General features: G+C 38.2%; 1 protein-coding gene across 1 annotated transcript in view; it reads right to left on the bottom strand.

Moving 5' to 3' along the window:
- Positions 1-12,846, bottom strand: part of rint1 (RAD50 interactor 1) — a 52,548-nt gene that overhangs the window by 28,477 nt on the left and 11,225 nt on the right. Inside the window, exons 2-8 of the mRNA XM_042403662.1 lie at positions 11,513-11,638; positions 10,491-10,606; positions 9,556-9,729; positions 9,282-9,422; positions 7,968-8,157; positions 4,429-4,539; positions 3,847-4,072 (exon numbers count right to left, since the gene is read on the bottom strand). Coding sequence (XP_042259596.1) covers positions 3,847-4,072; positions 4,429-4,539; positions 7,968-8,157; positions 9,282-9,422; positions 9,556-9,729; positions 10,491-10,606; positions 11,513-11,638 — 1,084 coding nt within the window. The remainder of the gene's footprint in view (positions 1-3,846; positions 4,073-4,428; positions 4,540-7,967; positions 8,158-9,281; positions 9,423-9,555; positions 9,730-10,490; positions 10,607-11,512; positions 11,639-12,846) is intronic.

Genomic DNA, 12,846 nt, shown 5'->3' on the forward strand with positions numbered 1-12,846 from the left:
TCATTTGGCAGCTAAAACCATTTCTCAGGACTGTGTGGGTGTGTCCAGATCACGTTTGATTGACAGCTCACTTTCAGCTCAAGTACCATTTTATTTTCTATTCATTTACTAAAAGGTTTTGCTAATATAGAATAAACTACCAAATCTATCAAATGGACCCTACTTGGTTAGAGGGCTTGATTAATCGACAAACTAGCAAAACAGGTTAAACCACCCAAATCTTTGTTTTTATTAAACTATACCTCCAAGAGTATGATTGTCTTAGCATCTTCACATACATGAAACAGTTAGCATAGCTTAAATGTTTTGCTATTAACTTCCAAATCTATCAAATGGACCCTACTTGGTTGAAAGCTTGAATAATCCACTAACTAACAAACTAGGTTAGACCACCTGAAATGTGTTTTTATTTAACTATACCCCCCGGAGTATGGCTTGAATCATTTTAGCATCTTCCATTCACTTAGATGAAATGGTTAGCATTAGCTTTTCTATTCATAACTTTTGAGCTTATTATCAACTACCCCTGAGGGGTGTACTACGAAGAAAGTTCAACATACCCAGGCTTTCGTTGTGTGAGCTGGCTCGACAAACCCTAAACTCGAGATCAGAGATAAGTGGTATCACGACGGTGGATATGAACTTTCTATGTTAATTCAGGCTTTCTGCGCGTCCCCATGAAAGGGGGCATTAGGTGTGTCATTTCACTCTTTTTCCGCACAAAATGGACCTATCGCGTGCCCCCTGCTTCAGTCAGGAGGAAGAGATCATTATAACGGAGAGCTATGAATAATATAAATACATTATCACAGCAAAAAGCAACGTTGTTGCTGCAAATAAGGTGAGAGAGGAATGCTAGCAAAAAATTGCTAATCGTGTAAATTTGTTAATTAAGAAAATAATTTATTTATTAATTACATAATTAGTTTATATACTTATTTTACCACTCATTGTGCTCTACGTGCCTCCCACATCCAGAGCTCTTACTTTAAACTTGATGCAGCAGTTGTAAACATTATACTAGGTAAAAGGATAAGTGGAAATCACTTAAGATTCTGGCCAAATCAAAGTGAAATTGATATTATAGATTGAATATTTTCTGTGATAAATACCAATAGATTAATCTTTTTTTTGTATTCCTTCATTTTAGTATTTACTCATTAGTTTTTTTATTTATTTATTTGAAATACAATTTGATAATGATAAAAGACAAATCAATTTTCTAATCGGTGCTCTAATAGCTGCAGTACCAGCAGTGTTAAACAGACTTGGCAGCAAATCAGGTGGTTAGTGAAAGGGCAGCACTTTTTATTGCCGATTTAAGCCGAAACTCGGAACATAACCTGCTCAAGGCCAGGTTAAGTTTGAAGTATAAGTTACCATGGTGATCTAGCCAGGTTAAAAGAAAGCCACCTTCGTGACATTGAAAACCCTGGCTTTATGCTCAACATACCTCGCTAACCCACTAATCTCGCTTGGTAGTACACCCCTCAGTGGTCTTGACTACTCAGCTAACTAGCAGACTAGAATAGACCACACATATCTGTTTTTATTGAACCATACCTCCCAGACTACGAAGCTAAGTGTTTTAGCATCCTTCATTCGCTTGCATGAAATCCACTCTGTGATTAATACAGATTTAGATGGTGTGCCCAAGTCTGCTAGTTAGCTTAACACAGTAACTTTCAAACCATGTCAGGCTAATTTGAATTCTCAATCTAGCTAAAAGCAAAGAAAAGTGCAATGCATTGTTTTCTCACGGGGGAGACGTAAGTGTTGTGAAGTCAGCTTGGCCGGATGGCCACGTCAATCATCTTTCTCCTAAATATGATTGGGCATGTAATTATTATGTAATAAATTCCCTTGCTTAGCCCCACCTAACTGTAACCCAGTAACAAGGGAAGGGATAGATACTTTCTAAAGAATTACATAGGCTATGTCAAAGGCTATGTTCTCATACTTTTTAGGTGTTTACTATATGCACATTAGATCCCAAATTACATAATTAATAGCCAATCATGGATTTGCCTTTACAGGGGCTTTAATGGTAACATTTTGGTCACCTAAAAAAAGTATTGTTCAGTGTTTGGTTGTAATTAAAGACTCACCAATGAGTCAGATGTTCAGTTTTTCTGAGACTATCAAATCCAAGATGGTGATGGTCAAATCGCTACACTCGAGGCTTCAAAACAGCAGTTCACAAACCAATGGGTGACGTCACAGTGACTACGTCCATATTTTTTTACAGTCAGAGATACAGACTGATAGAGATTCTTTGCTTTATACTGAGATTTTTCTTACTTTTCTATAATTAATAATTGGGTGTAACATGTTGTAGATCTCAATGGTAAGCCAGTTTCACAGTGAAAAGAATCAAAACATCCAAGGAAAACTCACACTAGTCCCACAGCATTTTGTACGTTTGATCAGTCTTTTCACTGAGACTTTAGGACACTGTTAAGATCCACTTTAACCGTGACACAAACTAAATCAGTCACTGTGCTCCATGGAGAGTGATACATTTTTGTCTGCTTGGTAAGTGCAATAATGTAATACAATTACAATTAAAGCTGCAACCAGCGATGATTGGGCCCTCGCACCTTCACATATGTTGGGGTGCGCCGCAGTTGAAGGGCTTTTATTGTGGGCATGAGGACATGTTCAGGACCGAGCTCTTATTGGACGTTGCACCAACAAGTTAAATGTCACTTCCTGTGTGCACTATGTGGTGCTAGACAACACCCACTAATTATCATTAATATGCACACATTGCTAATTTGACTGTGTGTGCCCTATGATGTGTGTGTGTGTGTGATGTGTGTGATGTATACGCTTATTAGATTTTGTTGGTTTTGTGTGGTAGGAGGAGTGCTGTCATGCACCCATATTCTGCTGAAGTGCACACAATTTGTCTGATGATCTGATTCTTTGTAAGGATTTGCATTTTGCTTAAGAAATTAGCCGTTTGTGTTGGTGATAACTCTCAGTCCCTCCGTGCTGTTACCTCGTTGCATTGGCCAGACTAAGTAAGCGTCTTGTTTTTGTTTCAGAGCTGGAATTGTCATAGGTAACTTTTACAGTACTATCGGACAGGACACAGTAAGTTAGGCTGGTAGTTTGTTTTTTTCTGACAAGGGAAGAGGGGTAAGAGGGCTTGAGAAGTTTAAGAGAAACGGTTCACTATTAAACATAATGGTTGGAAAAGGTCAGCCTTTGCTTTTTATTTTCTCCATTACTATCTACCTTTGGTGTGAATATAATAAAACATGGTTATTTATGGGATGAGGGAGGGTCATGCATTTTTCCCCAGTCACTCAGGGAGGCTCAAGGAAAAATATTTGTGGCTCTACGGAGGGTCAAGTTAAAAAAAAAAAAAAATTGAAGTCACACCCCAGCCACCCACCTCCCTCTAATAAATAATGAACACTCCCTAAATCAAATCCAATAATATGCATTTCCATGTGTTGTTTTCCAGTGGACCCAGAAGGAAAGCTAGCCACTGAAAAGAGCAAACTCTTATCTATTTGTCATCTTAAACACAGATTATCATATCTGCATTGTCATGTTTGCCACGCCACTGCCTTTCAGCTACCAGATGATAAAACTAGCCTATATGCTTATGTTCCAAAAGGTTTCATGACTGTAGGAGTAGAGAACACCTCCATTGTCAATGAGTTGGGAGAGGTGTATTAAAATTGTCAAGGGTTCATTTTAATACAAACATAAGTTGTAGTTGACCAAACAAAAATAACTAAAATACATGCCTTTGACTCAACAATACTGATGCAAAAAAGGGAAGACTGGTTAGGATATTGCAGCTAAGTACTGTTGTATGTCCTAACTTACTCTTCTTTTCCACAGTGAGCCACTTCTGAAGGGTTGTGTCCTCAAGCAAGAGGTGAAGCAGTCCAGGCAGCATTGCTGGGTATGACTGGTTACTTCGCAACTCCTTTTCAAACTGCAGTACTTCCTCCACCAAGTGACAGAAGAGTGCATCATCATACAGCAGCTTAGAAGCATCGTTGGCCACCTTTTCCTGGACAAGAGACAACAGGCCTCGACACAGCTCCACCTACAAGCACATACAAATACAATAATTAGTGTACCAAGCTGGCAAAAAACCAAAAAACCTTTGTATTGTTCATGTATTTACCAGTTTTATTTGTTGATTCTTGACATCACAAGATGTCATAAAAATATTCTAATTAAAACAGTGTCAGCACAATGTCAAGAGTGCAGGGATTTTGAGTTATTCCATGTTCTTTTCAGTATGAAAAACTTGAGCACTGTATCCTGGGTCTGAATTAAATCAGATTGAGTCAGATTGAATAAAATACCTGTTTGGACTATACTTAACCACAGGAAATCAAATCACTCAAGTAGAGCCTTTGTAGAAGAGTAGCAGTAGAGCATTATGTAACAGCATACCCTGGCACTAATGGTGACCCCAGCTCGGTCCAGGATAGGTTGGATCTTCTCCTCCATGAAGGTCGAGCTGTTCCCCATCCACATCAGAACCTGTGTGAGGTACCACTCTGGCTGAAAATGCACATATAGAGGATGAGTCTGAGGTTCTAAAGACTCAGAGTTCTTTGACAATGACTTGAATCATTGATTACAGATGGTTTGTATCTGACCAAGGTCCACAAATGGAAAGTTCTTGTTCTTGAAGACTAATTGGTAAATTTAGATTAAATTTAGCTGGGTTACAAATACAAAACATGACCAAGTCCAAGAGGGGAGTGGGGGTTGCAAGAGCAGTTGCAAAAGCATCTAAAAAGGTATGTAATTGTTCTGTGAGACAGGAAAATAATTTTATCCAGTTACAAGATCACAATAATGAAGCAATGGGACAAATAGGCTATTTTTTACATAAACTTGATTATTATTAATAATACACATTCTCTGCTTTACCACTGAGGTGCTAAGTAATGGTGCCATAGTAAGGGGAATAGTGGAACCAGACATGGGGAGGGCCCTCAAAAGATTTTATCTGCAATTTGGAAATTTCACATTGTTGGCATTATATTTAAGATATTGGCAATGGCTAATAAATAGTTTGACAGACTATTTCTTTTATCTGAAACATTATTAGAGTATCTGAGGGGCCCTCAACCCTCTGAAAGATGCACATGATTTAGTCCACCCTGCAGTAGGGTGGACTAAAAAAGTTCCAAACAGGTCTTCAGACACTGTAATAGTGCTAATGCTGAGGAGTTCAGGTGAAGCTGGAGTGGATCATGTCACTTTAACAAAGTAAAATCTGGCTATCAGAAGAGAAAAGAAAGAAAACAAATCAACAAAAACAACAAATCAGGTGCAAATTAGGTTCATTTTCTCTACTTCTATACAAACAGACTTTGGAGCCAGTGAAGTCACCCCCTGCTGGCCATTAGAGAGAATGCAGATTCCCGGCACTTCCACATTGGCCTAACTTTTCAGACCCGGAGCCACCTGCTTGGTCAGGACAGTAATTTAGTCAGCAAACAGCGCGAAAAATGGGTAACAAAATAGGTGAGACGCCAGCAAAAAAACAAAACAAAAACAAAACGAAAACAAAAACAAAAACAAAAACAAAAACAAAAACAAAAACAAAAACAAAAACAAAACAACAAAATATCTGTGTAAATATTTAAATACTTGGAAGACTATTTGCCCATTCCTGACAAAAAGTATGTTAGGAAACAACCATGTGTTTTGCAAGGTGTGTAGGGTGGACTCCATTTACAGTAAAATTGTCATGGAGGGAAAATTATGTTAACCAGCAAGCTAAGTTGGTTAAACATAAGTGCACCCAAGAAACCATAAAGAACACATCAACCATCTGTTTACTCTTCATTTTGTTGATAAACTTTCATGCAAGTTCTGAATTGATGTCCTCTTTTTCTTTTCATCTTCATAATGCAGGGGTGCTCTATCCACCAGGCCATGTTACTTTCAGTCAGGGTTTTAACCAACTGATCATCTTTACCTTCCTTTGTTGAACTAGTTAATTTAATCCTTTTTTGCTCTGAGATTACAGCAGGGCAGGTAGTAAAGGCACCTGGTGATTAGATCTCTGGAGCCGAGAGAGGAACGTTGACCAACGTTGACAGGTATGCACATAGTAAGTATATTGAGAGGGCTAGCATATGCTGAGATTTCACATTGTGCATTTTTTTATGCCGGCCTTACACCAAACGACTTTTCAAACAATTTCACTTTTGCAGACAAATTCTGAATGTCGGAATATAATCATGAGAGTTTTGCTAGAGTTGTGGCGCACTCCCATCATCACCAACCAGCATGTATTTTAATGAGAAATTTAATTCTTAAAACAGTTCGCCTCTCATTCCCACCGTCTTCTCCCACTAAAACAGTGCAGCTAACCAACGGAGGCTGGGAGGAAGTTGAGGTGAAAAAAAGTGAAAATGTAAAGTTTGTATGGAAATACAGTTCATCTTTATGGATTGTATTGATGCTGAATTGACAAGAAGGCTGTCAACATATGACACCTTTTATCTTGTGTCTCTAGAGTTATGTGCTTTTGCGGACATGTAAGGAATTTTTAATGTTATATTTCTTAAAGGTAGTTTGGTGTAATATTTTCCCCGGAGAGTGCAGGAGCTTTGGTTTAATTCAAACTGGTAATATGTATATTTTTAGTCTTACACTACAGAAACACTAGGTAACTGCTAAAGTATGATAAGTATGTCTGACGTTGACTACTGTAAGTTATCGGTTTGACAGCCTAATAATGTTTGTTTGCCATTTCTAACGGTAGTATGCAGTAAATGGTTGCCCTTTGTACGTGGTTTTTTAAACTACTTTCCTAACATGATGTGCTTGATGGTGTTATTAATGACTCCTGATGACTCCTCATTGCCCTTCAACTATGAGGCTATAGCTAACATAACATTTATTCATCCAGAAAAAACTAATATTTCTCTGTATCATTTGACCTCCTCTTTCTGTCAGCTGCTGTGTTTGCAGTGTACTTACTGGTATTTCAAACATGATTTCAGGCCAGTTGGAGGAGTTAAGCCTGTGACTTTCTGCCTTTGTATAATTATCCAGGCTGCTGCTGTTTCTACTGTATTTCATGCAATTTGCAGGGTTTCCAAACAGAAATACTTCAACATCCAGCAGCTTAAACTTGTAAAAATACAGTACAGTACAGGATGACACCTTTTAAAATGTGATTGCTGATATAAGAAACATTAACCCAAATATATTTTCATTTGTAAAAATATAACAAAAAAAGTTGTTAAATGAAAAATAGTTAATAGCAGGAACAGCATGTAGTGTTTCTCTTCACAGTTGTTCAGTTATAACTGAATTAATTAATTAATTAATTTCCATTTTCTTTTGGCTGGTTTTTCAGAACAAACTGCTGCACACACAAGGGCAGCTGTGGCCAAAAGCAGCTTCTGTTTCTACTTCATTGTTCAACAGTTTCTCTTCTCGTAAATTTTCACCAGGAGCAGGATGGGAAATAATCCCGAATGGAATGTAGTTGTAGTCTTACAAATAGTGACCTCGCAAGATCTCCAGTTTTTGCAAAATCTTAGTCTGTGACTAAAAACTCAGTGACTTATGACACATTGTCTTTCGATGTGAGAGGGTATCAAACTTTAGTCTTTTGAATGTCTTTTTAAAGTCTTCTAGTGTATGGTAGGCATTAAATGTGTTATAAACACTCACTGACTATCCTACGGGGACTACGGGGTCCAGATTTTTGCACTAAGGGCTACTGGAGTTCCCTAGCAAACAAATGACTTACTGCTATCATATGTTTGCTATGGAACTCCAGTAGTAATTATATTTTGATTATCATTACAATGTATGTATGAATTATACTGCATGTGTTTATGTATCTAACCTTGCTAGGATTACACACATACAGTAACCTGCGGTTGCTTCATTTGTTTCCAATGATGTGTGTTTGCACAAGTGCATATGTGATGTATGTTTTGTGTGTGAGAGACCTTGCTGAGGGAGTTGGTCTGTCGATTCCCATAGAAGTGGTATCTGAACCTCCTGCTGAGCGGCAGCAGCATGATCTGGATGGGCAGACAGAGTGGAGGAGCTTGGGTTGAGGGTGTGACTGAAGAAACAGGCTGGGTAGACGGTCCACCTTGACTGGAGGCCAACGCCCTCTGAGATATGAGGTCATCACTAGCAAGAGACGTTAAAGAAACCAAACGCTAGCATATCTGGGGTGTTAGGAACCCACAACGTCCTCAGTTTGAATCCTGCTGAGGACCTGTTTCATGTCATTGTCTTGTCATTCTACTGTCATCAGTCTTGATGACATACACTTGTATGTCATCAATATGTGTAAGATGATAAGATCTTAAAAGTCGTAAGATGTTACTATGTCAAATCCTCATTCAAAAACATGAGGGCAAAGTCTTTTCATTCCATCTTATTTTATTACATCTATTATCAGACAAATTGTCAAAACTGTTCTTGGAACCAGGAGAAAGCTGCAGTGTTGATTTGATTTGTGTATTTGAAGGTCTTCATGTTCTTCTGTGAGGGGAGAATGTTGTTAAACCAACAGCCGAATGAAATCCTATGAAACTACTAAATCCACACAATACAGAAGGCACTATTGTCATGAAGGCATAACTCCACCAGTTTGGCATTTTCCTGACCTTGAAATTCTCTTTACCTGCCTGTGTGGTATTTTGATGCTAGTGCACAGTGCACAGGTGGGAGCAGATACACAAACACTTGTGAGGCTCATTTAAATGTGTCAGTGCACAGCAAGTTGTTGTTTTTTTGGTGGAAAGAGTAGAAGTCTCAGAACTAGGGTTGCAAATTTCATGCATCTTCCTTTACCAATCACAGAACACATCGTCAATACTCAATTAATTATTAACATTTCAAAAAAAGCATGTTTTTTTTTTTTTTTTTTTATAGATAAACAGTTTTTGCAGCACCATACATGTTGGATCTGGACCTTTTTTCTTCTTCGCCTCGTGTACATGTGTCGTCTGTTCTCTTTCTAGGTTTTCATCTCAGGTCCTATCTGTTTTGCTCTTCCTGCAGCTTCTTCCTTAATTTCCCTGTTAAAGTTGTTTTTGGGTGAGATTGCTTACCTGAATTTGAGGACTAAGGATAAGACCTTGTAAAACCCCTTCATGCAAATTTGTGATTTTGGGCTATATAAATAAAACTGACTTGACTTGAGACAGAGTCATTGTTGTATGTTTGGAGACAATGAAGGTGATCATTGAAACAAATGATTCACGTGTACAGAACACAGATGGGAATAAGCCCAAACTGAAGGATACGAGGTCTGCAGGGCCAGCAGCTGTATGACAAGCAGTTCCAGCTGGCTGGTGATCTCATGAGAATTGACAGTGGGTGTCAGTGACTGGGTAGGAGGCGAGATGATCGGCCAATGAAGTTGAGACAACACTTTCTCAAAATCACTATGAAAGAATTGAAGAGGATTAAGCTCATTCAGTGAACATAGGAGAACAACACAGTAATAGAGTATGCACAGTATCTTTGCATTGCTGAACATAAACAAACATTGTGTACAGGGATTAGGTGGAAGTATACCTGGCCAGTCTGTCTTTGATGATCTTGTGCCAAAAATTAAGGGTTTCTCGGAGGAAGTCCTGGAGGTGAGAACATCCAGACTGGTTTAGTCCGGTGTCTAGCACAGCCATGCGCTCCACTGCCTTTATGGCATCCCAGACACTGCTGGTCATTAGACACTGCTGGACTTCAGCGCTGTAGGCACACAACACTTATATCAATGCTTCGATTACTGCTTTGTCATGTTAAATCTCAGCATATCCAAAGGAGTTGGGGTGACGTGGGTAAAATTTTCACATGTAGGTAAATGGTAACAAGAATATTGAGACCAATAATGAATCTCCATTGTTTAGATACTTAACTTTGTGAGTAAGTGTATCTAATTTGTACATGTATTCCTTATTCTTTATTTTGCTCAGCTTTAATCAAGAAACAAGCTTATTTGTAGACCAACTTCAAGAACTAACTTGGCACCAGTCCAAGTAAAAGCTCACTAGAAAGCAATTCAGAGAGTATCTTCAATTCCTTTTGATTGCTGCAGTGCTGTACACATTGAGTGCATAATGCACATTCACATTTTCTCTCAATGCCAGGATTCTACTAAAAGAACCACCTACTATGTACTGTACCATAACTTGCCTCAGGATGCCTTCTTAAATACCTTCTGTTTTTTCTAAAAATAAGTAGTAGTAATAGTCAGCACATATCTATTCTGATTTCAACATTTATTGTAATTCTAGATTGGACACCTCAGCCCAGCCAAATTTGGAACCAATGGTTTTATCATTGGTACAGTTAATGCCTCGGATCATTAATATTTCAGCTTGTGCTAGTATGTTATCTGTTTACATCTATGTTACCTCTTTCTCTGGTCACATATTTCTGAAATGTCACTCTCCATCTGTCTTTGATTACTAATCAGTGACTTCATCCATCCTTAACCTTGTTTACAGTACCTGAGTTCCTCTATGTGTTGAAGGCACTGCAGGTATTTCATATGTCTCTCTATAGTGTTGACTTGGTTAAGCGTCTGGCCAAGATTATCCATCCAAGGCTGGGCCCCCTGTAGGTGCTAGAAGAAGGAATAATTAAAGAATAATTACATCTCCTAGAATGGCATTAGTCAGGGGACTGCCTTTGTCAGACATGTAACCTGTAATTATGCTTGCTTATCTCCTCCTTAAAGTAACAGTATGGGAAAATTCCTTTGTGACTTTTGTTATACATAGAGGAACTGTTACAGAGTTGCAATGCTTACAACTCAGGAGAGGGAGCTCTTAAGGCCTTTTTTAGTCACAGTGGTAGTAATGCTGGGGAACAGCAGTATATTGCAAAAAATAATATTAAGCATTTTGAGTTGTGTACAATACAGTATAATCGTGAATATTAAAACTAATTTTGCAGTTGAATGTGGCTTTATTGACAACTGACGCCGGTGGATGGAGGCTCACCCAGATGTCCCAATAGATGTTCACATAAACTTCATCAATTATCAGAAATTACACAGAATTCTGTAGTGTGGTTAAAAAATATTAGAAATTAAGTTGACATTTAATTCCTGTGTTTGTGAATATGCATGTATGTAACATATTAAAATCATGCTGAAAGAAGCTGTTGGGTGTAATGTGATTTTTTGTTTTCTTTTGCCCTGTACTGCAAGGGGAGAAAAACAGAAATAACACTTAAAATAAGCTAATACAACATCTCCATTTCAATGAAAAATTAATTAAAGAAATTAATCTTAATTCCCAGCATTTTATTGTTCATTAAACAGCTTTATTTGTTTTGTATTAGAAATCATAGGGGTGGGGAGGGGGGTTGGTGGGAGGGGTGAGACACGCGAGTGACAGACGTCCAAAATGCTTCTACAAACACTTTCTATGTGGATTGGTCATAACAACTATAATATTAGTGAGTAACCACACACCGCTAGATATTCAAAACAATATCTACTCTGCTGTCCTGGTGGTCTCTCTACCTGGTGCAGCACGTTGGAGATAAGTTGCTCTCTCTGCAGCAGGTCCTCCAAAGAACATCTAGACTCCTCAGCAGCAGACAGAGCTGCAGACACTTTAGGAGGCACAGAACTGGATTCAGTCAGAACCTGAATGACACAAATGAAAGAGTCACTGCTCATGTTTAATACAGTAATGGAAATAAACTGCATATGTCTTGTGGTCAGTTGATAGCTAGAACAGTAAATATTCTTCACTTTCCTAGTATCAGACAACAAAACCTGCAGAGGCTGGTAAATCTAATGAACTTCTCTGCAGCAGATGTAACTCTTGGTCTTCCTTTCCCAGGGTGGTCCTCATGAGAACCAGTTTCATCATAGTGTTTGATGGTTTTTGCAACTGTGCTTGAACAAACTTTCAAAGTTCTTGAAATTTTCAAGATTGATTCACCTTCATGTCTTAAAGTAATGATGGACTGTCATTTCTCTTTACTTAGTTGAGTGGTTCTTGCCATAATATAGATTATTACAGTAGTCGAATGTGGCTATACACTTCATATAACACTTCCTTGGCACAACACAACTGATAGTCTCATACGCATTAAGAAGGCAAGAAATTCCATCAATTAACTTTTGACAAAGCACACCTGTTCATTGAAAACCACTCCAGGTGACTACCTCATGAAGCAGGTTAAGATATTGCCAATAGTGTGCAAAGCTGTCATCGAGGCAAACAGTAGCTACTTTGAGGAATCTAAAATATAAAACATATTTGCGCAAAATGTATCTATTTCCAGTTGTTGGGTAATTAGTATGTATTATTATTATTATTATCATTATTATTATAATTATTATTTATTCTTGTCTTTGAACTAGCCAAAAGAGAAAAGCTTCAGACTGAAGGCAATGACTGAAGAGCATCTACTGAAACTTCCTGGGAGGCTAAACTTAAATGAACAGTCTCTGCACCTGGTTGTGACTAGTTCTTTCGAGAGCGCTGTTTGTATTGATGTATCAATGCATATTCATCACCTCACCACTTCATCTTTGCAAGCTCCCACTTCTCCTCTAGTGCTGCTGATACATTGTGTATGTGTATTACAGGAATTAATGGGACTCTAATGGGATATTACATTGCTACAAATGAGGTACAGTGTGTGTGAAATGTAAGACCAAATAGTGTCCCCCAATCAGATTTGTAAAGATGCATTTTCTTGCTAAGTGTGAATGGCGTCTGTGTATGGACTATTACTGTACTGATTTGCTTGCTTGAATGTAAGCCAGATGTATTTGCAATATTTGTTTTGACTTGTATGTTGTATATAGTGTATGTGTTGTGTAAATTTGTATGTGTGAAA

This window comes from Thunnus maccoyii, chromosome 23 (genome assembly GCF_910596095.1).
Source record: "Thunnus maccoyii chromosome 23, fThuMac1.1, whole genome shotgun sequence".
NCBI lineage: Eukaryota > Metazoa > Chordata > Actinopteri > Scombriformes > Scombridae > Thunnus > Thunnus maccoyii.